The sequence below is a fragment of the Dipodomys spectabilis genome, unplaced genomic scaffold, assembly GCF_019054845.1.
Source record: "Dipodomys spectabilis isolate Male_0828 unplaced genomic scaffold, ASM1905484v1 ptg000004l, whole genome shotgun sequence".
In the NCBI taxonomy this organism is placed as follows: Eukaryota; Metazoa; Chordata; class Mammalia; order Rodentia; family Heteromyidae; genus Dipodomys; species Dipodomys spectabilis.
Genome location: NW_024870681.1, coordinates 975,917 through 1,003,683, shown reverse-complemented (window position 1 = coordinate 1,003,683; position 27,767 = coordinate 975,917). Strand labels below are relative to the sequence as shown.

General features: G+C 47.6%; 1 protein-coding gene across 3 annotated transcripts in view; it reads right to left on the bottom strand.

Moving 5' to 3' along the window:
• The window catches only part of Slc6a4 (solute carrier family 6 member 4), a 44,594-nt gene that overhangs the window by 16,261 nt on the left and 566 nt on the right, over positions 1 to 27,767 (bottom strand). The window contains exons 1-7 of one of the 3 annotated variants that reach the window (XM_042692582.1): positions 20,938 to 20,965; positions 11,236 to 11,669; positions 8,198 to 8,332; positions 5,953 to 6,172; positions 3,324 to 3,462; positions 2,552 to 2,686; positions 1,460 to 1,563 (exon numbers count right to left, since the gene is read on the bottom strand). In XM_042692582.1, the coding sequence (XP_042548516.1) occupies positions 1,460 to 1,563; positions 2,552 to 2,686; positions 3,324 to 3,462; positions 5,953 to 6,172; positions 8,198 to 8,332; positions 11,236 to 11,578 (1,076 nt within the window). In that variant the 5' untranslated portion in view covers positions 11,579 to 11,669; positions 20,938 to 20,965. Of the gene's footprint in view, positions 1 to 1,459; positions 1,564 to 2,551; positions 2,687 to 3,323; positions 3,463 to 5,952; positions 6,173 to 8,197; positions 8,333 to 11,235; positions 11,670 to 13,711; positions 13,728 to 20,937; positions 20,966 to 27,767 lie in introns of those variants that run through there. The other 2 variants (XM_042692591.1, XM_042692572.1) reach the window with 2 other exon arrangements.

Here is a 27,767-nt window from a genome sequence, read left to right as displayed (position 1 = left end):
AAAAAGCTGGGAATGGTGCTATGGCTCAAGTGATAGAGTGCTAGCCTTGAGCAAAAAAGCTCAGTGAAAGCTGGGCGCCAGTGGCTCATGCCTGTAATCCTAGCTACTCAGGAGGCTGAGATCTGAGGATCACGGTTCAAAGCCAGCCTGGGCAGAAAAGTCCGTGAAACTCTGATCTCCAATAAACCACTAGAAAACCGGAAGTGGCGCTGTGGCTCAAGAGGTAGAGTGCTCGCCTTGAGCTGAAGAGCTGAGGGACAGCGCCAAGGCCCAGAGTTCAAGCCCCATGACTGACAAAAAAAAAGCTCAGTGACAGAGCTCAGGCCTAGATTTCAAGCCTTAGGACTAGCACCAATCAGAAGCATGATTTTTCTAATTATGACATGTTAGCTGAAATAATTCAATCATACTTTTTTTGTTGTTGTTGTTGGTTGTGGTGCTTGAAGTCTGGGCTTGGGCACTGTCCCTGTGCTCTTCAGCTCAAGGCGAACACTCTACCACTTGAGCTACAGTGCCACTTCCGGTTTTCTAGTGGTTTATTGGAGATAAGAGTCTCATGGACTTTCTTGCCCGGGCTGGGTTTGAACCACAATCCTCAGATCTCAGACTCCTGGGTAGCTAGGATTACAGGCATGAGCCACTGGCACCCGGCTCAATCACACTTTTGTATAAACAAATCAACACATAATTTTGTAAACATATTAACTCATTACGCTTAAATATTTAGTTCTATGTTGTAATATTTATAAACCTACTGTAGAATTTTTAATTAGGGGGGCTGGAAGGTGGCTCAGTGGTAGATTGCTTGCCTCACATGCATGAGGCCCTGGGTTTGATTCCTCAGTACCACATAAACACAAAAAGGCTGGAAGTGGCACTGTGGCTCAAGTGGTAGAGCATTAGCCTTAAGCTGAAGAGCTCAGGGACAGTGCCTAGGACCAACCAAAAGAGAAAAAAAAAAGAATTTTTAATTAGCATCAATGAGTTGTATGAGAGTATGCCATTTAACATGTCCATTTATGCATATAATATATCTTGATCAGTCATTCTCACTATCATTCTCTCTTCTTTCCTCTTGCTCTTTCCAAATCAGTCTCATTGAGTTTACTTACCTATGTGTCTACTACATAAAGTTGTTATGTGTATATTCACCCTCCTTCCCCCACTGTTACCTGCCATCTCCCACTAGGACCCAGAATTCTTTAATTACTAGTTTTACAGATTGGGACCCTTACAAAACAGAAGTGGCCTGGGACCTCTATTAGTGGCCTGTGTTAAGGCTTGAGTGAGCTCTATGGCCATGGGTGAATAACCAGGGGCTGGTAGCACCCCCGGGGGTGAACCTGGTTGACCAGAACCCAGCCAGGTTTAAGGCTGTCGGTTTAATCACTTTCTCCCAAACTAGCTGGCTTTTGCTTGCTCCACTTCCAAACTTCGGTTGGGGGCCTCAGATACTCACTGATAACAGTTGTTGTTGAACTTGTTGTAACTGGCAAAAGCTAGGAGGACCCCAAAGCCTGGCCCAAGAGAGAAGAAGATCTGAGCAGCAGCATCCACCCATACCTGGAACACAGCAGAGCAAAGGACATGAGGGCAAGGGACGAGAGCCCGACCAGCACTGGGCACCAGCAGGCCAGTACCTCTCATGTCTCCATGTGACAAAATATAGGACAAACCCCATCTTTTCAAGACTCATTCTAGAGATAGACAACATAGCCAGTGAAATATACGTAATTTCTCTATCTTTTAGACATAAGTCCATCCAGTAGCCTCCAGTGTATTTTTATTGTTGGTTGTGGATCTTGAACTCAGAGCATGGGCACTGTCCCCGAGCTGCTTTTGCTCAAGGCTAGCACTCTACCACTTGAGCACCATTTCTGGCTTTTTCTGTTTATGTAGAACTGAGGAATTGAACCCAAGGCTTTATGAATGCTAGGCAAGCATTCTACCACTACGCCACATTCCCAACCGTGTGTGTGTGTGTGTGTGTGTGTGTGTGTGTGTGTGTGTGTGTGTGTGTGTGTGTGTGTGTGTGTGTGTGTGTGTGTGTGTGTGTGTGTGTGTGTGTGTGTGTGTGTGTGTGTGTGTGTGTGTGTGTCTCCGGTCATGAGGCCTGAACTCTGAGCTCTACCACTGAGTCACCTTCCCAGCCGCTCAATTATACTTTTTGTGTGTGTGTTCTGGTTCTAGAGTTTGAATTCAGGGCTGTCATGATTAATTGGTTTGTTTGCTCACAGCTAGAGTTTCCCAACTTGAGCCATGCCTTTAGTCTGGCATTTTGCTAGTTAACTGGAGATGGAATCCTGACTTTTCTGGCCAGTCCTGGCTTCAAATCATGATCCTCCAGGTCTCAGCCTGTTGACTTACTGGCATTACAAGCATAAGGAACTTGCACCCTGCGCAACTATACTTTTCATGCTTATATTTGTAGTTAAAGTATCATTACAGACTTCACAGTGAATTTCAGTTGTTCCTACCGTCCTCTTTGAAGGAGAAAGAGCTAGCTCATCTAGTAAATGCCAGGTGCATGCAGTTTCCTTCAATATCTTACCCCTGTCTCTAGGAGTTTCTGCCAATTGGGTTTCAAGTAGAAGACAACACCCCTCCAGGCTCCAGGAAGGGTGGCACCCCTCACCAGAAGGACAGAAAGAATGATGTAAGGGAAGGTGGCTGTCACCCACACCACCTGTAAGGAGGTAGAAGGGAAACACAGGTTATTACCATACTATTCCCAGGACATCAAGGAAGGGAAATGGGTATATGTAGAGGCTTCTACTCCTGAAGACCTCTGGGAAAGAACTACACTTTATTTTTCTTCCCCCAGTCATTTTAGGAGGAAATATGTGGCAGAAAGTTAACTGGCTTCAGAATCACATGGATAGGAATCTGATTTAACCAGTACTACCTTCCTCTAAGCCAAGACAGCCTGGCTTACATGTGTAAGGTAGGGACAGTTAAGTAGCAGGAAGTACGTTAGCCAATATAGATCAAGCATGGGCATGGCCCACAATGGTTTCTCAGAAAATTACTGCCACTGTTAGTAACTGTGACTCTACCAGTAGGTTAAAGGGATTTTTAACAACAACAAAAGTTACATAAGTTTTTAAATGTAAAGTTGCTGTGTCATACCCCTTACTTACATGCCCATACAAGTAAATGGGATTGGCCCATTTCTAAGATCTTCAAACAGATGTAGAGGAAGAGTATGTTTAGTGTTGATGAAAACAATCCCCTGACTAGTATCTGTATAGATACTGGGTTCTGAGTTAGAGCTCTCCCATGGGGCCCTTGGGCAGGCCTGGATCAGCAGCCAGAGTCCTCACCTTGCCAGATGTTTTGACACCTTTCCAGATGCTGAAGTAGATAATAGTGAAGATGAGCATGATGCAGAGGGCCAGCTGCCAGCTGATGCCCCCTAGGTCCTGGAGTCCCTTAGAGCGGTGGATCTGCAGGACATGGCGTCTAGAGTGACAAAGGAAAGCCCATGAGAGAATCTGGACAGGGACCTGAGCACATCTGATATGTGACACCTCCAGCAGGTTTGCCAAGAAAGAAGGGCACACTGCTGCAACAAAAGCGGTCACTAATCCTCAACAAGGGCTACAGTGGGCCCCACTGACCCTGAAGGGGAAAGCAGTGCATTCAGCCAACAACCTCAGAAGTGCACCCAGCCCAAAGGCTGACTTCCTGCTTCCACCTGTGTCGCTTAGCACCTGAATGTGATGACCAACATGACTGCCTTTCAGGTACATGAGGACATTGTGGGGGGGGGGGGGGGGGGGAGGAGGGGAGGAGGAGTACTGGGGCTTGAACTCAGGGCCTCATGTACTCTTTGAGCTTTTTCAATCAAGGCTGACACTCTACCACTTGAGCCACAGCTCCACTTCCAGCTTTTTGCTGGTTAATTGGAGATAAGAGTCTCTTGGCCTTTTCAGCTCAGGCTTTCAAACCATGGTTGTCAGAGCTTAGCCTCTGAGTAGCTAGAATTACAGATGTGAACCATCAGCACCTGGTATATATGATGACTTATTTGGGCCTCTTCCCTCACATCAAAGTAGCTCTGTCTTTAGGCTACCATTGCCTAAAATTCCTGCATTAAAAAGATTACTAGTGGGGCTGGGAAGGTGGTTCAGTGGTAGATTGCTTGCCTTGCATGCATGAGACCCTGGGTTTGGTTCCTCAGTACCACATAAACAGAAAAAGCCAGAAGTGGTACTGTGGCTCAAGTGGTAGAGCAAGAGCTTTGAACTGAAGAGCTGAGGGTCAGAGTTCAGGTCCCAGAACCGACCAAAAAAAAAAAAAAAAATACTACTGGTGCCAGGCACCCGTGGCTCACGCCTGCAATCCTAGCTACTCAGGAGGCTGAGATCTGAGTATCATAGTTCAAAGCCAGCCCAGGCAGGAAAGTCTGAGACTCCAATTAACCACCAGAAAACCGCAAATGGCACTTAGCTCAAGTGGTAAAGCATGTACCTTTAGCTGAAGAGCTTAAGAGCTTAGGGACAGTGCCCAGGCCCAGAGTTCAAGCCCCACAACTGACAAAAAAAAAAAATACTACTGGCAAGCTGGGTGCTGATGGCTCGTGCCTATAATCCTAGCTACTTAGGAGGTTGAGACCTGAGGTTCATGGTTTGAAGCCAGTCCAGGCAGGAAAGTCTGTGAATCTCTTATTTCCAATTAACCAAGAGAAAATCAGAAGTGGAGCTGTGACTCAAAGTGCTAGAGCACTAGCTTTGAGCAAAAAAACTCAGGCATTGGGGCTGGGAAGGTGGCTCAGTGGTAGAGTGCTTGCCTTGGGTTCAATTCCTCAGCACCACATAAGCAGGAAAAAAAAAGCTGGAAGTGGCGCTGTGGCTCAAGTGATAGAGTGCTAGCCTTGAGCTGAATTGCTGAGGAACAGCGCCCAGGCCCAGAGTTCAGGCCTGACGACCAGACCCAAAAAGAAAAAACCAAAAAACAAAAAAAAATCAAAACTCAGGCACAGTGTCCAGGCCAAGTTCAAGCCCCACGACTGACCAAACAAAAAATAAAACAGCCATTCAATCTATTGGCCCCTAGGGAGGAATATTGATCCACTTACTCAAAGGGATGATAATATAAAACTATCAAAAGCCATACTTTTGACAAGCATTTGTGTCCATCTAAAACAGTTGGCATTTCAGAAAAGAAACTACTGGCCAGGGGGTTGTAGCTCAGTGGTAGAGTGCCCCCCTAGCATGTGCAAGATGCTGGGACAGATCTGTAGCATGGTAACCTGTCTGCACACATGTGTACTGTGTACATGTATGCACAAGGGCCTTTATTGTACACATACACGTGCATGTGTGTACATGTTTTGGATTATTGTAGAAGCAGTTGGCTCGGAGGAGAAGCAGGATGAAGGGTAGACTTGATAGAGGAGAGGTATTTTGGAAAGTGAAGGTAAGGGTTTGGTAGGACATGGTGCAGCAGCCTGGCCTGGCACACGTAGAGGAGGCTAGTAGTACACAAGGGCTAGATCAGAGACTATTCAAGGTAGTTTCCCAACTCCAGAACCTGCAGGGCCAGCTCTGCCACCTCCTCATTCATATTTGCTCCCCCATCCCTAACAACTTCATTATTATTATTATTATTATTGTTATTATTATTATTTTGTGGATTGTGGGGCCTGAACTCTGGTCCTGGGCACTGTCCCTCAGCTCTTCAGCTCAAGGCTAGTGCTCTACCACTTGAGCTACAGTGCCACTTCCGGTTTTTTCTGCTTATGTGGTGCTGAGGAATTGAACCCGGGGCCTCATGCATGTAAGGCAAGCGTCTACCACTGAGCCACCTTCCCAGCCCACAACTTCATTATTTCCGAAACCCACCAGCAGAGATGTGAAGACCTTAGCCCCTGCCTCCTTCCTAAGACGGCAATCCCCAAAGGTATGGCTGTCCCTTAACAGACCACCCCCTTTCCTCACATGCACTTACGTGTAAAATTCTTCGGCGGGGGATGTGGAATGGAGTGTCCAGGTGATGTTGTCCTCCGAGAAGTAGTTGGTGCAGTTGCCAGTGTTCCAGGAGTTCTTGCAGCTGGTCCAGGGTAGCTGGTCCGTGAAGGAGGAGATGAGGTAGTAGAGTGCCCAGGCCATGATGGTATTGTAGTAGGAGGCAATGTAGAAGGCAATGATGCAGATGGCATAGCCAATTCCTAGGCAGGGAGTGAGAGGGGCCAAGTTCAAAGGGCAGCCCAATAGCGAAAGGCCACCAGAAAACTCATAGCCCAGGTAAGGGGCAAAACTGGTTACTGTTGCTGGGTATAGTTGCTCAAGCCAAAAATCCTTAGCAGGCAGAGATGTGAGGATGTTTTGCAGTTCAAGGCCAGTCCAAGTCAGCAATTGGGGGAAGAATGTCCTCAAGACTCTGGGTGAGGTGGTGTGTGCCTGTCATCACAGCAACACAGGGAAGCATGAATAGACGATCCTGCTATGGACTGACTCAGGCATAAAGCACAACTTGGCACCAGTGGCTCAAGCTACTCAAGAAGCTAAGATCTGAGGATCACAGTTCAAAGCTAGCCTGGGCAGGAAAGTGCATGGAACTCATCTACAGTAAACTACCAGAAAACTGGAAGTGGCGCTGTGGCTCAAGAGGTACAGCACTAGCCTTGAGCTGAAGAGCTGAGGGACAGTGCCCAGGCCCAGAGTTCAAGCCCTATGACAGACAATAAATAAATAAATAAATAACCATCACTGAGCTGAGCACCAGTGGATCATGTTTGTAATTCTACTCAGGAGGCTGAGTACTGAGGTAGAGGTTTGAAGCAAGACTGAACAGGAAACTCCATGAGATTCTTTTTTTTTTTTTTTTGGTCGGTCATGGGGCTTTAACTCTGGGCCTGAGCGCTGTCCCTCAGCTCTTCAGCTCAAGGCTAATGCTCTACCACTTGAGCTATATCGTCACTTCCACCCATGAGATTCTTATCTCTGATTAACTAGCAAGAAGCCAGAAGTGGAGATGTGGCTCAAGCAGTAGATTACTAATCTTGAGCAAAAAGGTCAAAGATAGCTGGGCACTGTTGGCTCATACCTGTAATCCTAGCTACTCAGGAGGCTGAGATCTGAGGATCACAGTTCAAAGCCAGCCCAGGCAGGAAAATGTGAGACTCTTATCTCCAATTAACCACCAGAAAACCAGAAGTGGTGCTGTGGCTCATGCGGTAGAGTGCTCACCTTGAGCTGAAGAGCTGAGAGACAGTGCCCAAGCCCCATGACCAAAAAAAAAAAAAAAAAGAAAAGAAAAAAAGGCTCAAAGACAGCACCTACGTCCTGAGATCCAGTCCCAGCATGGCACACACAAAAAGGGGCTGGTAGAGTGACTCAAGTAGTAGAGTGTCTGTGTAGAAAGCATAGGCCTCTGAGCTCAAACATCAGTACATTAAAAAAAAAAGATGGTTATTGCTATGCATTTAATTCCCCAAGGGCTTTAATAGGGACATGGAGAGTGCCAATGCAGGTTACTCATATGTATATTTATAAATATTTAAGTTGCATGAGTGTTTTGATGCTTTACACTTTTAAATTGCTATTTGTTCACTTATTCTATGTCTTAACAATTTCATATCATGTGAGTAGTCAAAAACTCAAGTTATCCAGGTGTCAGTGGCTCACACCTGTAATCCGAGCTATTCAGGAGGCTGAGATCTGAGGATCCTGGTTTGAAGCCAGCCTGGGCAGACAAGTCTGAGAAAGATTTATCTCCAATTAACCAGGAAGTGGAGGTGTGGCTCAAGTGACAGAGCACCAGCCTTAAGCAAAAAAGCTAAGGGAGAGCATAAGGTCTAGTACTGGCCCCAGTACTGGCACAAAAGAAAGAAGAAGAAGAAAAGACTCAAAACTGGGAGCTGGTGGCTCATGCCTGTAATCCTAGCTACTCAGGAGGCTGAGATCTGAAGATTGAGGTTCAAAGCCAGCCTGGGCAGGAAAGACTGAGAGACTCCTATCTCCAATAAACCATGAGAAAACCGGAAGTGGCACGGTAGCTCAAGTGGTAGAGCGCTCGCCTTGAGCTGAAGAGCTGAGGGACAGCACACAGGCCCAGAGTTCAAGCCCCATGACCGACAAAAAAAAAAGAAAAGAAAAGAAAGACTCAAGTTATTGCCCAGAGATACCAAAGAGATCCCAGCTCCCACCATAGATGAGCATCCCCTCCTCATCCACCCAAACCCTTCAGTTACCTTTGAAAATTGGGCAGATTTTCCTCCATATAGAAATGCATCCATTTCGGTGGTACTGGCCCAGTGCAAGCTCCATGTAAAACAGTGGGATCCCCCCGAAAATCGCCATGATGGTATAGGGGAGGAGGAATGCCCCTGAGGTAGATGAAAAACAATTTTACTTCCTGCCCATGTTGTTCTGCAGGTCACCCCAACTGATCCTGGGCATGAGGAATTACACAGAGAACCACAGAGCCACCTGACATGCAAGCATCACATGGCCACCCTGTGCTATGTGACGACACTCTGTCCCTGGTCTCAGTGCTTTGCTCAGAAGTCACAGTAGACAGAGCTCCACAGGGAAATCAAGGTTTCACAGGGACTGCAAGCAAATGGAAAGAGCTGGAAGAAAACAGCACAAGCACTGGCATCATCACCCTTTCTGGCCACTTGGAAAAGCCTGGGCTACTTCCCCTTGAACCTTGACTTCCTTTCCTATCAGATAATCTCTGAGGAAAGCTGAGATTCCTAAACCTAGCCACATGTTACAACCACTGGTGAGCCTAGAAACTCATCCCAGGTTCCAGGTTCTACTGCAGATCATCCAGGAACAAATGCACTGCAAGCTAATTTTTAGGCTCCTGAGTGATCCTGATAGAATTGGTACAGAACATTGAGCACAGATCACCTGCAATGATCTACACAGCTGAGGCCTGCTATGAGTCATGGAGCTGGATCTCCACATATTAGTACTGACTCCCAGACATTTGATCACCGATACTTGCCTATGTGTCCATAATGCCACTGAGCCAGAAATGACCCCTCACATGCTATCTTTGGGAACATGGCTGAAACAAGAAAGCACAAAGCAGCTGGGCACTGGTGGCTTACACCTGTAATCCTAGCTATTCAGGAGTTTGAGAGCTGAGGATCGCGTTTCAATGTCAGCCCAGGCAAGAAAGTCCGTGATACTCTCCAAATAATCATCAGAAACTTGGGCACTGTGGCTCAAGTGGTAGAGCACTGGCCTTGAGCTGAAGAGCTTGAGGGACAACACCCAGGCCCTGAGTTCAGCCCCATGACTGGAAGAAAAAAAAAAAGCACAAAGCTATTAAATAGCTGAAAATGCTGAAGTCTTCTGGCCCTTGGCTGAGGAGAATCTGAAAATGTTAGGCTGAGGACTAATTACCTACAGCTGAGTTTTAGCACCAAGAGAGTTTCCCTCCTATACAATGCTTTTGGTCTTAAAAAAGTTAAAAGTCAGTATGACTGGGAAAGGTCCACACAAAATTTAATTGCCTTGGGCACACATGGCTTGAGAATTAGACCTTATGTTTCTGTGGTAGCCTTTATGAAAACCAACTAGCGCTACCAGCTTTATAGTAGGGAATAGCACCACAGACTTAATGCGTAGGGCTAAAGGTGAGTCCTATAGAGCTAAGGGGAAATGACTTCTGCATTTCTTGGGCAGGAAGTCCTTTGCAACCACAAAAACAGATGTACTTAAGATATAGCAAACCAGCTAGGTGCTGGCAGCTTATGCCTGTACTCCTCATTACTCAGGAGGCTGAGATCTAAGGATCATGGTTCAAAGCCAGCCCAGGCGCAAGAAAGGCAGTGAGACTCTTCAATTACCTACTAGAAAACCAGAAGTGGAGATGTAGCTCAAAGTGGCAGAGCAATAGCCTTGAGAGAAAGAGCTCAAGGACAGCACCCAGGCCCTGAGTTCAAACCCTACAACAACAACAATAACAACACAAAAAAAGGATACTGCAAACCTGGACAACTGTCAGTCCATGGAAGAAAGAATGACACAAGTGATTTGAAAATCATTTCTTCATGACCTTTTCTTGTTCTAATAACTAACCCAATATCAACCCAGAGAGACAAGAGAGAGGGTCCACATATTCTCCTTCCTCTCCCTGCTTCCCATGCTCATACCTACAGTCTGCTATGGTTTTTTAACATCTTTAGGGTTACAAGAAGGATCTAAGTATAGTCTCTGACCTCAAAAGTCTAATTCTCAACTGGGTACTGGTGGCTGTAATCCTAGCTACTCAGGAGGCTGAGATCTGAGGAGCGAGGTTCAAAGCCAGCCCAGGCAGAAAAGTCCGTGAGACTCCTATCTCTAATAAACCACTAGAAAACTGGAAGTGGTGCTATGGCTCAAGTGGTAGAGTGCTCACCTTGAGCTAAAGAGCACCGGGATAGTGCCCAAGCCCAGAGTTCAAGTCCCACGACCAACAAAAAATAAATTCTCATAGGAGATATGAGTATATCCAAGTATGTTTGGGGGTTGGCATTAATTGTACCAGCCTATTAACTTAAAAGATTCCGGACCTAAGTTGACATCATTCTTTGATCTCACATAATCCAAATGCCCAAGAAGATCTGGAGCCCTAGAGCCACCTCCTAATAGTTCCTTATGCAAACCTGACCTTCCAGACTCTTTTTTTTTTTTTTTTGGTCAGTTGTGGTGCCTGAACTCAGGGCCTGGGTGCTGTTCCTCAAGTCTTCAGCTCAAGGCTAGCAGCGCTCTACCACTTGAGCCACAGTGCCATTTCTGGCTTTTTCTGCTTATGTGGTGCTGAGGAATCAAACCCTCATGCATGCAAGACAAGAACTCTACCACTGAGCCAACTTCCCAGCCCGACCTTCCAGACTCTTGTGGGCAGAAGCTGCCATTAGGAATGAAGGCGCTCTCAGCCCAGTGCAGTGGCTGGCCATTCCCTGGCTTCTGGCTCAGTGGCAGATGGAGTGTGGAAGGGGAAGGATGAGAAGGAGGCCCTCCAGCAAATCAAACACTAATGGTGCTGGTAACCTGAATGAGCCTGGGAGGGCTCCCATCCAGTTCAAACCAGAAAGCCTCAGACATGTTGATCTAAGCTTTGGACTTACTGGAGATCTGCCTCTTAGCTTAATGTAGAAAGTCTAAGCAGTCACATTCCTACACTTATCTAGGATAACAAAGATTTTAATTGTCTTTTGGCCTCCCACAAGGATCTACAGCCCAGCCCCAGGTCAGAGCCCCCACACTACACATGGCCCGTGATACTGACCCCCTCCATTCTGGTAACATATGTAAGGAAAGCGCCAGATGTTGCCTAGGTCCACAGCATAGCCGATGACAGAGAGGAGGAAATCCATCTTCTTGCCCCAGGTCTCCCTTTCTCCTTGATGAACCTCGGCCACTAGGGTGGTGGTGGCAGCTGGGATCGAGTGCCGAGTGTCATCACCTGCACTGGGGTTGGGAACTGCTGAATACCCATTAGATATTTGGCTGGACTCTGCTTGGTTCCCTGGGGTAGGGATACCTTTCTGTAGAACACCGTTTTCCTGACAATCCTCTCCATCCTTGCAAGCTGACAGCACCTTCTGAGAATTCAAGGGTGTGGTCTCCATCCTGCTGGCTAAGATGCCAAGGACCTAGACTAGTCCTTGGTGCTTGGCTTTGAGGATCTCCTTCGAGATTTAGGGTACTGGATCAAGAACTCTGTTAGAAAGGGACCAAGAAATATATCAACTCATCACACATCTTTGCTGACATTAATTATAAATGTACCTGTTATATTTGAGCCAGCCTATTTGCTGGAGTAAAAAAAAAATCAATTGAATCTTTCACCTAAACCATGTGTAAAAACACACCCAAGGGGGGCTGGAAAAGTGGCTCAGTGGTAAAGCGCTTGCCTTGCATGCCTGAGGCCCTGGGTTCGATTCCTCAGCACCATATAAGCAAAAGAAAAAAAGAAAAAAAAGCCGGAAGTGGCACTGTGGCTCAAGTGGTAGAGTGTTAGCCTTGAGCTGAAGAGCTGAGGGGCAGCGCCCAGGCCCAGAGTTCAGGCCCCACGACTGGACCCAAAAAAAAAAAAACCACTCAAGGGGACTGAGAAGGTGGCTCAGTGGTAGAGTGCTTGCCTAGCATGCATAAAGCCCTGGGCTTGATTCCTCCATACCACATAAACAGAAAAAGCTGAAAGTGGCGCTGTGGCTCAAGTGGTAGAGTGCTAGCCTTGAGCAAAAGAAGCTCAGGGATAGTTCCCAGGCCCTGAGTTCAAAAACAAAAACAAGAACAATAACACACTAAAGTAATTTGGAAAGAAAACAATAAAACAAAAATAGACTGCAGCTCACCAAGTTGTACAAACTACTGAAGAACAAGTACTTGCTTAAGAGTACATTGAGAAGCTCCCTTCAGAGACTCTCAGGGCAGTGTCACCACACAAGAGCCCCAGAACTTCCTGCCCTCAACACTGAACTGGGAAAACAAGTTTCTTATGGCTACAGTCTTCTCTCTGTCATTTAACCTGAACCCCCAAGTTAGAGTTTACATAAATGACAGTTATGGTCTAAAAAGGATAGGAACAGAGGTTAGAAGTGAAAGCCCCCCTCACTGTCCCAGGACACCCTCCTAGCTGCCCCCAGATGTGTCCAGTCTACATGTACCCTCCTCTGCAGACCTCACCTACTATAACCATCACCACTCCCCACCAGCTGCTTCTGTGGGAAGCCACTGGTTACCGTGCTGGAGATGGTCCAGGGGCACTCATCTGGAGAGCTGTGAGAAGAGTGTGGGCCACTGCCTGGTGACCCTGTCCTACATGTCCCCACGGGGAAGGCTGGGCTCCAGTTGCAGGGCTCTCATTTCATGGTCCCAGACTCCAGTACAGAGAAGCCTGCTCTGCTCTCTGGATGGAGCGCTGAGATTTCTACACGTGGAGAAGAAATCTGAGCCCTTTCGGACTTTAAACCTATGACCTGATGTCATAAACTTGCAAGCAAAGACTTTCCAGCTCAGTTCTTCTGGGCCTAAAGTTTTCAAACTTCTGAAAACAGTGAAAGAGTTGCTTCTCCTTAGTTAAGATCACGGTAAACACTACTTACAATGGCAAAGACCTCACCGCAGACAGCTCTTCAGCCCCAACAGCAGGCAGGCTCATGTCCCCTGCCTACTTGGGGTTTTCAGGGACTTGAACTTAACTCTTTACATACAGCAATGTGAAAACAAACACAAGTTTAGGGATTGAGGATGTGGCTCAGCATTTGCTGAGCTTCTGTGAAACCCTGGGTTAGATCCTTCCCCAGCACCTCACAAACAAAAACAAAAGCAAGACTGAGTGGTAAAACCAGAATACAAAAATGGAAGCTTCACACTAATGACCATGAATGTAAATATTGGCCAGGATTGGACAGGAACACCAGGAGATGACAGGAATGAGGGTTTGGTGTTCATTAGGTTCTTTTCTCCTGTAAAGTGGAAATAAAAACTTTAAAAGGATTGATGCCAAAAAATATCTGCAACCACAAGACATAAATCAGCTCTATGTCACACACACACACACACACACACACACACACACACACACACACACACACACACACACCTTCCCTGACAGCCTGATTTGTGTACGTGTGTGTGTGTGTGTGACAGGTTCTGGGTTCTACCTTGCCCAGCTGTGTGGCCCCCAACATCTGCAAACTCAAGAATACAAACACAAGTGAGGAGATGAGTTTGTGACTCAGAAATGTAGTTCTCACCTGGGAGCAGTCCTCTAGCTTCTCCCTACTCCCTACTTCCTTGGTACCTCAGCTTCTTCCTTCACTCCCTTCCCTTCAGTGCTGTTGACTGAACCAAGAGCTTGCCCGTGCAGCCAAGTGCTCTCCCACTGAGCTGAACCCTGCGTAGTAGGCTTTTAAAACCACCCGTATTCTTGTCCCAGCAAGTTACAATTTATCAGGCCAAGGGATTTTTTTTATAGAAAGAGAGGAAGACAAAGGATGAGAAAGGGAGAGAGCGTGAGACACCAACAAGAAGAGTTGGGAGAGGGAGAATGAGCGAGCAAGAGAAAGAGACGGGAGAAGCCAGCAGGTCAGTACATTTAAATACAGAAACTAAGCTAAACCTGAATGTGGCAGTCTGTGGTTGTGCTGTGAGATGCTGTACTCCCTCTGGCTGAAATACTGAACACTGAAGAACAGAAGACCACAGTTTGTAGGGACAGTGACCTTCCCAGACAGCCTGCCTAGGACCTAGCCCCTTCATTGGCTCTTTCTCCCTCTCCCGGAAGGTCCTGTGAGACGTTTCTCACGTTCCCCACTGCCACGTTCCTCTCACACTGGGAGGGAAAAAGTGAACCATCCCCTAAGCTCCAGCCCCAGGGAGAGGAGGAAAGTCAGCCACAGCCTGACTCATTCCCCTCCCCTCAGTAGCTGAACCATTGTTCTAGATTTCATTTATTTTCTCTCCTGGGGCGTCCAGCAGAGAGGAAGAAAACAAGTATGAGTTGGTGGATTAGGGGGTGGGAGAGCAATGTGTATTTCCCACAGTTCTCTGAGTTTCAGGACCCCCCCTCTTCCCCCTACCTGATCTCCATTTCCTGGCAACTGAGTGGCTCCTGAATAGTAGCTCCTACTATTCTCTATTTTTGTTCTGAGCCATTACTAAAGTCTGGTTTCTTAAAATATCCCGCAGCACTTTTCACCTTTATTTAAATTTATTTTATGTAGTTATTTATTTATTTTTGCCAGTTGTGGGGCCTGAACTCTGGGCCTGGGTGCTGTCCCTCAGCTCTTCAGCTCAAGGCTAGTGCTCTACCACTTGAGCCACAGCGCCACTTGCTGCTTTTTCTGCATATGTGGTGCTCAGGAATCGAACCCAGGACCTCAAGCATGCAAGGCAAGCGCTCTACCACTGAGCCACCTTCCCAGCCTGATTTAAATTTTTTTTTTTTTTGGTCCAGTCGTGGGGCCTGAACTCTGGGCTTGGGTGCTGTCCCTCAGCTCTTCAGCTCAAGGCTAGCGCTCTACCACTTGAGCCACAGCACCACTTCCGGCTTTTTTCTTTTTGCTTATGTGGTGCTGAGGAATCGAACCCAGGGCCTCAGGCATGCAAGGCAAGCGCTCTACCACTGAGCCACCTTCCCAGCCCCCCGATTTAAATTTATTTATTTTAATTTTTATTTTATTTTTGCTGGGTGCTGGGTGGCTCACGCTTGTAATCCTAGCTAATCAGGAGGCTGAGGTCTGAGAATTGAAAGTTCAAAGCCAGCCTAAGGCAGGAAGTCTATGAGACTCACATCACCAATTAATTAGGGAAAAGCTAAAGGTGGAGCTGTTTCACAAGTGATGAAGTGATAGCCTTGAGTGAAAAAGCATAGGGACAGTGCTCAGGTGTTGAGTTCAAGCCCCAGGACCAGCACAAAACATTAACTCAATTAAATTATACTAGTATCCCTCAGGTAACCCATATTAGGTTGCTTCTCCCCAAGATTTGATCTCTTTCTGTGCCTTGTCCTTGGTTACAGCCTCTCAAAACCACTGAACAGGTTGTCTTTCTCCAATTCACTCTTCTGCCCCTCCCAGTGAAAGGAAATCTCCTCCCAGTTATGAATCTGCAGGGCGGGCGCGGCTGGGCTCCTTTCTGCCTTCAGGGTCTTACCTGACACCCTGACTCCTTTCCCACTTTCCTGATTCTACAGGGTTCTCCCTGGGATTTTCCACGGAGCTCAGCAAGCTGGAGAGCAAGCTGGCCCAAGCACGCACAAGTACACGTTGTTAAGGTGGATTTCTGAGCATTCTCTCTTGAAACCTTTCTTCTTGCAGTTATTTTTATCCCGCTGGGTAGAAAGATGACAACGAGGTCAATTTTACAACTGTCACCTTCCCTAGGCAGTCTTTGAGTTTGTCTAGGGGAAAAAAAAAACACAAAAGAACCTGGAAGCCTTTCTTTGCACCTTGTGTGTTGTTGCAGGCTGAGCAGGTGATAGGAGTGTGTCATGTCATGTACCTACCCCAGCTCTGCTGGGGGGTGACAGCTGGAAATCTCCCAATATCCCACACCTGAGGGGCTGCATGGAGGTAGAGTTGTCATCTCACTCCTATCTCTGGTCTAATTCTTTCCACTGCCACTCCCCTAGTAAAAAACAGAATTGTTTGGGGGCAGGGATCTAGGATCTAGTTCAGGGTAGGGAAATGGTCTCATGTGTGATCCATCCTCATGCTGTTAAAAAAAAAAGAAAAAGAAAGAAAGAAAAAGGAAAGGAAAAAGAAGAAAAAAATGTTTCTATTTAAACTTCTGGTCAAATCTCCATTCCTCTTTCCACAAAACTGTCTCTGTAGCCAGGGGAACCAGAATCTGAAGCAAGAAGTAATTACGACAATTAGTCACAAAACCACATGGCTGTTTGGAAATGCCCCTGACTCTACTTGTCTGTGTGATGCCGATTAGCACATTTCTAAGTAAAAACACTACTGAACCATGGGTACTTTGACACCAGGTGTCAAGATCAAAGTGACTTCACTTTTCAAGTCACCCCATTTCCACTTTCCAAAACAAAACAAAACCTCAGCATGTATTAGTGCTTGAGCACCGAGTTAAGATTAATTACAGGTCATCAAGCCTATAATTTGCATTCTCTGTGCAGAAGCAAGAGTCTAAATTTCCCCCAACACGAACCAAGGATGATAAGAATGCTGGAACTCCAGTACAATAATCTTGGTGCCGTCATCTTCATCGAAGCTGATAGCCCACCGAGGCACAAACTCCAGGCACAAAGCTATGTCATGTCCTCTGCCTTAAAGACAGGATCCATCCTGCTGCCTCTGTGGAGTTCACAGCTCAAGGCCAAAACCTGAGGCATATTCAAGCAAGGAGGCCATGCTTGGGCACTACCACACAGGACCTGGTTGTGTGTGGGGTTCTCACTAACCCATCACGTATTCTCATCCACCCATCCCTTAATGATTCGGTGGCACAGAACAGGTCACAGGTTCAAGAGTTGACTTGATCATCCCTCCTAGGCACCACTGTGAAACATGCTGGCTGGCATCAGCTGAGCTGCCCGCTATGGGGACCTTCGTTTGCCTCTCAGAGCCATGGGGGACTTGGGATACAAACAAGAGGGATAGAGTCTCACTTCGGTTTTAGACACGGATGGTGTGCATCAACCCCACTCTGACAGCCATCCCCTTATGCAAAGGATTCCTTGGGTGAGAGAAACTGATTTAGGGAGAAGAAAATTGTATAGGATTAAAAGTGCTGGGTAGTTTGGGCCAGTAACTGAGAGAAAGAAAAAAAAAATCTCAGTTCACAACTTTCCCAGCCAGCTTCTCTTGTGCAGAGTGCAAGCTGGAGGAGTAGCAGCCCAGATGGGTCCAGATCACGCCCAAAGCTGGCAAAAGTACAATGGATTATTTAAACCTTCATAAAAAGAAATGGATTTGGCATAAACAGGCATGAGTAGTCCTCATCCAGGGAGAATGAACAGCCAAGCCTATACTACAAGAGTTCTGGGCTATTTGGGGAAGGTTGTTTAACATCTCTTGAGCCTCCATTTCTACCTGTTGAAGAGCAAATCATGGGGCTGGGAATGTGGCTCAGTGGTAGAGTGCTTCCCAGCATGCATGAAGTCCTGGGTTTGATTCCTCAGTACCACGTACACAGAAAAAACTGGAAGTGGCGCTGTGACACAAGTGGTAGAGTGTTAACCTTGAGCAAAAGAAGCTCAGGGACAGTGACCAGGTCCTGAATTCAAGCCCCAGGACTGGCAGAAAGAAAAAAAAAAAAAGAGCCTCTTGTGGGAGTTAAATAAGAGCCTGCCAAATGCTTAACTCAAAATGTTGAGCACATGGAAAACACCAATAAAATAGCACAAGTAGCATGAGTCGCTTCAATTCCACCACACATGCTGCCAATCCTGAGCACATGGAAAACACCAATAAAATAGCATGAGTCGCTTCAATCCCAACACACATGCTGCCAATCCTGCCTCCTACATCACCCTACAGGCAGGAAACTGAGGCCCACAGGACTTGCAACTTAAGTGACTCAGCTGGGGCCTCACTGGCTTTATGCCTTTCAAACAGGGGATTGAGTTTACCAGGAAACCATAGACCCCTGGGTTTATTCTCCCAGGGATTCAAATTCAAGATCCATGAGGAGCCCAGACATCAGCTTTTTCTTGGTGGGGAGAGGGGGTGTGCTAGAGTTAGAACTCATGGCCTCAGCCTGCTACCTAGGCATTCTTACTACTGAACCATGCCTCCATTCCTATTTTTGCTGGTTATCTTTGAGACAAGTTTTCACTTCCTGCCTGGGATAAGAAGCTTGTGCTGGGGCTGGGAAGTTGGCTCAGTGGTAGAGCGCTTGCCTTGCATGCCTGAGGCCCTGGGTTCGATTCCTCAGCACCACATAAGCACAAAGAAAAAAGCCGGAAGTGGTGCTGTGGCTCAAGTGGTAGAGTGCTAGCCTTGAGCTGAAGAGCTGAGGGACAGTGCCCAGGCCCAGAGTTCAGGCCCCACGACCGGACCCAAAAACAAAACAAAACAAAAAAGAAGCTTGTGCTGCTAGGCACCGGTGGCTCACGCCTATAATCCTAGCTACTCAGGAGGCTGAGATCTGAGGATTGTGGTTCAAAGCCAGCCCGGGTAGGAAAGTCCATAAGACTCTTATCTCCAATAAACCACCAGAAAACTTGAAGTGGTGCTGTGGCTCAAGTGATAGAGCACTCACCTTGAGCTGAAGAGCTCAGGGACAGCATCCAGGCCCAAAGTTCAAGCCCCATGACTGACAAGAAGAAGGAAGAAGAAGGAAGTAGCAGAAGAAGAAGAAGCAGAAGAAGCAGCAGCAGCAGCATGTGCCACCTTGTCCGGCTCTCCCTTGAGAAGAGGGGCATGCAAACTTTTCTGCCCAGGCTGGCCTTCAACTGCAACACTCTCAATATCAGCCTGCCAAGTGGCTAGGATTACAGGTATGAACCTTGGGTACCTAATTGGGCCTCCACTTTTCAACAAGCACTCCAGGGCAAGTGGAGAATGTGCTACAACATGCTAGAACATTCCCACTTTACATCCTCTGAGGCCTGTCTTAAGTTCCTCTTACCAGCACAGCCCTGGAGGAATCTTCCTATGCAAGATAGAATTACATGTCTCACATCACTGATTTTCACCTGTCCCTAGTTATCCTCCTATGAATATCTGCTTCATGTCATCCTGGATACAGGGGCCATGGCTTATACATCTCTGTGTACCAGTTGTTTTGTTTTTGTTTTTTGTCCGTCATGGGGCTTGAACTCAGGGCCTGGGATCTGCTTCTGAGCTCTTTTGCTCAAGGCTAGCACTCAATCACTTTGAGCCACAGCGCCACTTCTGGTTTTCTGGTGGTTTCTGGTGGTGTCATGAACTTTCCTGCTTGGGCTGGCTTTGAACAGTGATCCTCAGATCTCAGCCTCTTGAGTAGTTAGGATTACAAGAGTGAGCCACCGGCACCACTGTGAATTGGTTCTTGCAGCTTGGCATATATGCTTCACTGCCTGTCCCAGGTTGAGCCTAGGATCAGTCTTTTCCTGTCAATCAACTCTAGCCCAGGTGAGGAGCTTCTTCCTCCCTCAGGTATGTCAGAGAGGCCAGGGGCCATCCTAAGGATGCACCACCCCATCAGGAAGATGGGGAGGGGTGGAGGGGTTAGGGTTAGGTGATTTCAACAGATTATGGGCTGGAAAAACCTGACAGGTTGAGGATTAAAAAACAAACCCAGGTTAGGTGCTGGTGGTTCACGCCTGTAATCCTAGCTACTCAAGAGGATCGGGGTTTGAAGCCAGTCCAGGTAGGAACAGAAAAGTCCATGAGACTCATCTCTAATTAACCACCAAAAAAGCTAGAGGTAGAGCTGTGGCTTAAGTGCTAGAGCATCAATCTTGTGCATAAAAAAAGCTTAGGTTCTGGGTTCAAGTCCCAGAACATGCCTAGAAAAAAAGAGAGAAAGAGAAAAGAAAGGGAGAGGAGAGAAAGGAAGGAGAGGGAGAGGAGAGAGAAGGAAGGAAGGGAGGAAGGAAGGAAGGGAAGGAAAGAAGGAAGGGAGGAAGGGAGGAAGGGAGGAAGGAAGAAAGGGAGGGAGGGAGGGAGAGAGGGAGACAAAATTACCCCTCTGGGTGAAGGAACCTTCCAGCATCCAGTCGGATGCAGGGCAGTGGGGCTGTTCCTGGAACATGGGTTGGGGTAGACTAGGTGGGGGTTATGAATTGGTAGCAGGAAGTCCACAGGCATTTTTGAAATTGCACACCTGGCCTGGAGTTGATGTCACCCCCACCTGACCTCTGCCTTCCTGATTAGTGTGTGTGTGTGTGTGTGTGTGTGTGTGTATTTAACCAGTTTGTATTAAACCCAAAGTTGCCTTGCTCAGATCCGAACTTCTTTCTGGAACTAGCCTGGTTCAGGTCACCAGCAATAAACTAATTTATTCTCTCTGTAAAAAGTGGTCTGGGTCTTTGCTGGTCTGCACTGCTGTAACAGGAAGGGAAGGGAAGGAAAGACAGGAAGGGAAGGGAGACTAGCCCAGGCTGTCTTTAAACTGTGAGACAAGTACAGGCTCGCCCTTCCATAGTCTGTGTTCCCAATGTCCACGCATGTCAGCTGTGTGTGAGTGGGAATATATTTACTACCCCCACAAGTAAATACATGAAAGTAAATAAATGAAAGCATATCTTTTACCTTTTTTTTTTTTTTTTTTTGCCAGTCCCTGAGCTTCATTTGCTCAAGGCTAGCACTCTACCACTTGAGCCACAGCACCACTTCCAGCTTTTTTTGTGTTTGTGATACTAAGGAATTGAACTCAGGGCCTTGCACAGGCTAGATGAACACTGTCACTGAGCCCCATACCCCAGCCATGGCTGTTGTCTTGTGAACACTCCTTTATTGTTGTGATAATGTGATGCTTTAAACAGGTAAATACAAAACATAAGGGGGCATTCTGAAACATAGCTGCTTACCCAGTGCGGTGAGTTATGCCTGTAATCCCAGCACTCAGGAATCAGGAGTTCAAGGCCAGCTTGGGCAAATGAGTCCCTACCTTAAAACAAAAAAGAAACAGTGTTTTCTTAACTATGAGTACATTATGAGAGTAATTCTTTGTGAACCAGTCATGATTAGATACACAGATGGACCCAACAAAGGAAGAAAAGGAATGGAAAAGAAAACCTGTTCCTAGGGCCAGGCATTGGTGGCTCATGCCTGTAATCCTAGCCTGAGGATTACAGTTCAAAGCCAGCCAAAGCAGGAAAGTCTAGGAGACTCATCTCCAGAAAACCAGAAGTAGTAGTACTGTGGTTCAAGTGGTAGAGTGCTTATCTAGGCCCTGAGTTCAAGCCCTAGGACTGACAAGAAAGAAAGAAAAAAAAAGCAAGCAAACAAGCAAAGAGAAAGAAAGAATACCCAGGACAGGGGGGGAGAATTGCTTGCCTGTGGCCCCTGAACAAGGAGGATCAGAGACACAGGAGGAAGGGATGTGAAGTGAGTCTGGGGGCATTAGTCACAATCTAGGTGTGGCAGGAAGTAGAGAAAAAAAAGAGAAAACCACTTACTAGAAGAGAGGGTCCCTTCAGAGTGAAGGGCTATGGAGACCACCTGGGGCCACCTCTTTAGCCACTCAGTGCATGATGATTGCAATGTTGTTGCTTAGCCAGTGGAGGTTGATAGCAGGAGGATCAGAGTTTGAGGCCAGCTAGGGAAAAAACTTCCTGAGATTCCATTTCAACAAGAAGCTGGGCATGGCGGTGTGTACCTGCCGTCCAAGCTATGAGGGAGGTGTCCATAGGAGGCTCATACTCCAGCCACATAAAAAGTGAGACCCTTTTTGAAAAATAATGAAAGCAGAAAGGGCTGGAGGGGAGTGCCTAGCAAGCACGAGGACCTGAGTTCAAATCCCAATGCTGCCAATAAATTAAAGTGAAAAAGAAATTCTGAAATGCATCTTAGTGAGCCATACCGTTAAGGGAACATTGGCAAAAACTCAGCTCGCCCTCACCTGGCACCCACCAAGTTGTCAGTGCCATCCTCTTGCACAAGAGGCATGGCTGACCCCTAAGACTCGACAGTTTCAGAAAGTAACCCCAATAGAGCTTGCCTAGTATAGCTGAGATATTGAGTTCCATCCCCACCACCACAAAAACAGTAACTCCATCAGTGGAAGAAGACATGGCCCCAGAGAGCAAGTTTGACATGAGTTCATATTGGATCATGGCGGTCACATCCCCAGAGTACTAATAGGCAGTGGTGATAGAGGACACCCCTATTCTTAGGAGGCACAAGGGGAATGTCCACGCTTCTGCCAAAAAAAAAACACATACACTGACATACATTGTATAATCACACTCATGACCTCATCTGTAACAACTGATCGGTCACCTTTTATTTGTTCCATCTGCAAGCCTTCGATGTGTGTATAATTCATTTATCAAAAAATCCTGGCATTGATGGCTTACACCTGTAATCCTCACTACTCAGGAAGAGGAGCTCGAAGGATCATGGCTCAAAACCAGTCGAGGGCAGGAAAAGTCTGTGAGATTCTGATTGCCAATTAACCAGCAAAAAAAACTGGAAGTGGAGCTGTGGCCCAAGCGTTAGAGCATCAGCTTTGAGTAAAAAAGCAAAGGGGCCTAAACCCTGACTTCAATCCCCTGTACAACGCGTGTGTGTGTGTGCACATGCACGCACGCACGCACACACACACACACAACATGGAGAAGAAACGTAATTTAGACAAATACTGGAAAACCTCTGATCAGTCTGATTCCTGGTGACTCCCCAGAACAGCTTAACTTGTGGTCTCCCTGTTCCTCTCCCACCAATCCATCTCCTTTCCTCTGAACAAGGGGACAGTTTTAAAGCTGTCAGGACCACCACAAGCCAGGGGAGAGAAAAGTTCTCAAGGGCAGGAACACCAAATTATAGACCCTGCTGTGACCTGAGACTCATGGGAAAACTAGATAGAGCAAGCCACCATGCTCCAGCTCCAGACCTCCATGATCCTTCCAGTCTCCCAGTCCCTGATTCTAGGGCATTTCATTGAAAGGGGGAAAATTCCCTTAAAGAAATACATTTAGGAGCTGGGAAGGTGACTCAGTGGTAGAGCACTTGCCTTGCATGCTCGAGGCCCTGGGTTCAATTCCTCAGCACCACATAAGCAAAAAGAAAAAAGCCGGAAGTGGTGCTGTGGCTCAAGCAGTAGAGTGCTAGCCTTGAGCTGAAGAGCTGAGGGACAGCGCCCAGGCCCAGAGTTCAAGCCCCATGACTGACAAAAATAAATAAATAAATAAATAAATTTAAAAAAATACATCTATGTAGGTACTGGTGGCTCATGTAATCCTAATCAGAAGGCTAGGATCTAAGGATCATAATTCAAAGCCAGTCTGTGCAGGAAAGCCTGTGAGACTTTTTTTTTTTGTCAGTCGTGGGGCTTGAACTCTGGGCCTGGGTGCTGTCCCTCAGCTCTTCAGCTCAAGGCGAGCACTCTACCACTTGAGCTACAGCGCCACTTCCGGTTTTCTGGTGGTTTATTGGAGATAGGAGTCTCGCGGTCTTTCCTGCCAGGGCTGGCTTTGAACCGAGATCCTCAGATCTCAGCCTCCTGAGTAGCTAGGATTACAGGAGTGAGCCACCAGCGCCCCGCAACCTGTGAGACTCTTTATCTCCAATAAACCACCAGAAAACCAGAGGTGAAGCTGTGGTTCAAAGTGGTAGAGTACTAGCATTGAGCAAAAAAGCTCAGGAATAGTGCCCAGGCCTGCAGTCCAAGCAAGCCCTAAGACTGACGAAACAAAAACCAAAGATATTTAGTTAGCATGGACACATGAAAATATAAAATTCTCCCTCTCTCTCCAGAAAATGCCCCAAAAGGTCACACAAAAACCTAACGGAGGGCCGGGCGCTGGTGGCTCACGCCTGTAATCCTAGCTACTCAGGAGGCTGAGATCTGAGGATCTCGGTTCAAAGCCAGCCCGGGCAGGAGAGACCGTGAGACTCCTATCTCCAATAAACCACCAGAAAACCGGAAGTGGCGCTGTAGCTCAAGTGGTAGAGTGCTCGCCTTGAGCTGAAGAGCTGAGGGACAGCGCCCAGGCCCAGAGTTCAAGCCCCACGACCGACAAAAAAAAAAAAAAAACTAAGGGAGCCAGGCATTGGTGGCTCACGCCTGTAATCCTAGCTACTCAGGAGGCTGAGATCTGAAGACTGCAGTTCAAAACCAGCCCAGGTAGGAAAGTCTATGAGACTTTTTTTTTTTGGGGGGGGGGTCCGGTTGTGGGGCCCAAATTGTGGGCCTGGGCGCTGTCCCTCAGCTCTTCAGCTCAAGGCTAGCACTCTAGCACTTGAGCCACAGCGCCACTTCTGGCTTTTTTCTTTTTGCTTATGTGGTGCTGAGGAATCGAACTCAGGGCCTCATGCATGCAAGGCATGCTCTGGCCTGGGCGCTGTCCCTCAGCAATTCAGCTCAAGGCTAGCGCTCTACCACTGAGCCACCTTTCCAGCCCCTTTATGAGACTCTTATCTCCAATAAACCACCAGAAAACCAGAAGTGGCGCTGTGGCTCAAATGGTAGAGCGCTAGCCTTGAGCTGAAGACCTGAGGGACAGCGCCTAGCCCTGAGTTCAAGCCCATCATGACCACAAAAAATAAAATAAAACAAAATAATCCTAAGGGACAAAGGCTCCCTGACTTGGCTCCTGCTGGCTGCCCACCCAGCAGAACATCCAGCTGGCTCTTTACTGAGCAGGCTGTGAAATGCCTTCAGACAAATAATGTCATGAAGAACTGGACCTCAGGACCCCATGTGTCCTTTGTCAGTGCCTGGGGCCCTGGGGCCTCACCTCCATGCTGACCAGGGTGCAGTCCAGGAGCATCTGGGATTGATGGAGGTCCATTCAGTCATGAAGCCAAATAGTCTATGGCTTTTATACTACTGAGACAATCCTTTGGTGCCCTTGGGTGAAAGCAAGGGAGCCACCACCCTGACAGGTCCCAGGGGAGCCGAGGGATCCAAAGGCCGTGGAAAGGGCCCCCCTCCCCCCACTGTCCTTGTCTCTAGTCATTCAGTCACCTTGTTAAGACACAGGGCTGCAAAAACACTTGCTCAGTGTAAGAGTGTGTTTGTAACATTCAACAAATGTTCATTCATCTTCCCAGTCACCAGAGCTAAAAAAAAAAAAAAAAAAGAAAAAAAGAAAAAGGCTAACTGAAGAGAATGTCTCCTGCAGGGACATACTCACAGACTGATATTTTGGAACACAAAGTCACAAGGAGGTCTGCCTAGAAATACAGGGGCCATGCTGGCCCTTGTGGGCCTGTGCCCACCCTCGTGATGATTCTCACTGCTCTGACAGAAGCAGTGATTCCAGGTCTCTTTCAAAGCTTAGTTTCATTCACTTTCTTAGAAAGATGTTCCTTTCTTAGGATACAACTGATGGCAATGAATAAGGAGCTGAGAAGGGAACTGAGCTGCATCTGAGCTCCTACAGAGCACCAAGAGACTGGGGACAAGCTGGGTTGCTGTTGGCTGGGTGTGGATGAAGCACAGGGTTTAACTCACACGTGTCTGAGGGTGCAGCAGAAGACCCTGCAGAGTCCAAGCCCTCAGGCATGTCAGCACCATCATTACAGCTTGGGTAAAAGTTTCATGAACTTTTCTGCTTGGGCTAGCTTTCAACTGCAGTCCCGAAATCTCAGCCTCCTGAGTAGCTAGGATTACAGGCGTGAGCTACTACCCCTCCTCTCCTCCCCCCTGCCCCCATCAGCTTGGATTTTCTTAAAACGGAGAGGTCAGGAACACCACCATCACAAGGTGAGTTGGAGAGAGCTTGGACATGTTATGTAGGCTGCCCCTCCTCCCCCTCTTTGCAACTGAGGATGATGGTACCCAGAGGACTTGGTAGGTTACTTTGAGTAGTTAAGGTCCCTGTTACCCTCTCAAAATAAAATAATTGGCCATGGGACATCTTGAAGAAAGGAGTCCAGTCATTACCACATCCTGTTGATTCAGGGGGCCAAGGGAAAGCTCAACTTCTGCAGGAATGCCTGTCCCCTGTGGCTCTCTAACTGTACAACTCCAGACCGAGAAGAGATGGCCGCGAATTGGCCTCACTTGTGGAATTAGTCTATGTTCCTCTTGGGAGAGGGCATCCACAGGAGCTTCCAAGCCTGATTTAGAGAGAGCCCAACCCATGCTCCTCCCTCCCTCCCTCCAAGCAGCCACAGGGTCCATCGGGGAAACTTGCCCATGCCCCGCCAAGTGCCAAGTTTTGTCAAAATGCTGGGATGACTCTTAAAAAATCCCCCAAAGTGGCATTATTTCTGAGGACTTGCAGATGCCACTAAAACATCAACATTATTCTAGCCCTTGCCCTTCCTTCCTTCCCTTTCTCTTTCTTTGTCTTGGGGCCTGAACTCTGGGCCTGGGCACTGTCTCTCAGCTCTTCAGCTCAAGGCTAGCACTCTACCACTTGAACCACAGTACCACTTCCGGTTTTCTGAGTGGCTTATTGGAGATAAGAGTCTCACAGTCTTTCTTGCATGGGTTGGCTTTGAACCGTGATCCTCAGATCTCAGCCTCCTGAGTAGCTAGGATTACAGGCATGAGCCACCAGCGCTCGGCTGCCCTTTCTTTCTTAACTAGGTGCCCGGGATGGAAAGAAAAGGGTTTACATCTGGGCTGGGTGCTTTCTCTCAGGGAAAGGGGGAGGGAGAGAGAAAGAGAGGGAGGGAGAAAGAGAAAGGGAGGGAGAGAGGGAGGGGAGGGAAAGAGAAGGGAAGAGAGAGGGAGAGAGGGGGAAGAGGGGGCAGAGAGAGAGAGAGAGGGAGAGAGAGGGAGGAAGAGGGAGAGAGAGGGAGGCAGAAGGAGAGAGAGGAAGAGAGAGGGAGGGAGGGGGGAGAGGGGGAGAGTCTGGAGCTTAAACTCAGGGCCTGGTGGTTTCTTTGCTTTTTTTGGTCCCCTCCCTTCTGAGGCAGGCATTCTACCATTTGAGCCACACCTCTACTTCCAGCTTGCTGTTGGAAGAGTCTCAGATTTTCCTTGGGGCTGGCTCCAAACTGTACTCTTAACTCTTCAGTAGTTAGGATTACAGGCCTGAGCCACCAGCACCTGGCTGCTTGTGGGCCTTTTGACTCACTGAGAAGGATTGCCACAGGCTCTTCTCACGTTTCATGGAAAGGAAGGGAAAAACTACTCTCCAGTCAGTGGTGGGTGTGTTCTTGGTATTCACAAGGCCTTACGTTAAATCCCACAATTTCCAAAGCAAAAACCAGTAAAGGTACTCGAACTGCAGGAGACCCCGCCTGTCCTCCCCGTTGGAAAAGCTGGACCTCTGGCCAGCAGGAACTCACAACAGCAAGTGGGAGACAGGAGACAGAGTCTCCTCACACCACTCACCCAGACTGGAAAGGCCTCTGAGCTCCTCCTGCTTCATTAAACACAAATCCCAATGTTGCCTTCCTAAGACATTTTTCCTATGTAACTGAAGGCAAAATACATTAAATATTTGATCCCGTCTTACTCTGATGAGTTAGAAGGCTCATAAATAATCTATTGACCTGGTTCACTTTTTTCCTGGACAAAATTGATCATAAAAATACATACACACAAGCGTCTGTGAGTGTCTGCCTCTTAGAAATTCCTTAGACCATCTCCCCCCCGCCCCCCCAAACAGGAAAAGACAAGGTTCACTGTGCAAACGCCACGGCGCACAACGCGATGGCTTTTCAGGCTGGCCCGCTCCGGAGGGCGGCTGCCGGACCCGCACGCGGGAGCCGCCGCGCATCCACTCGGAATGGG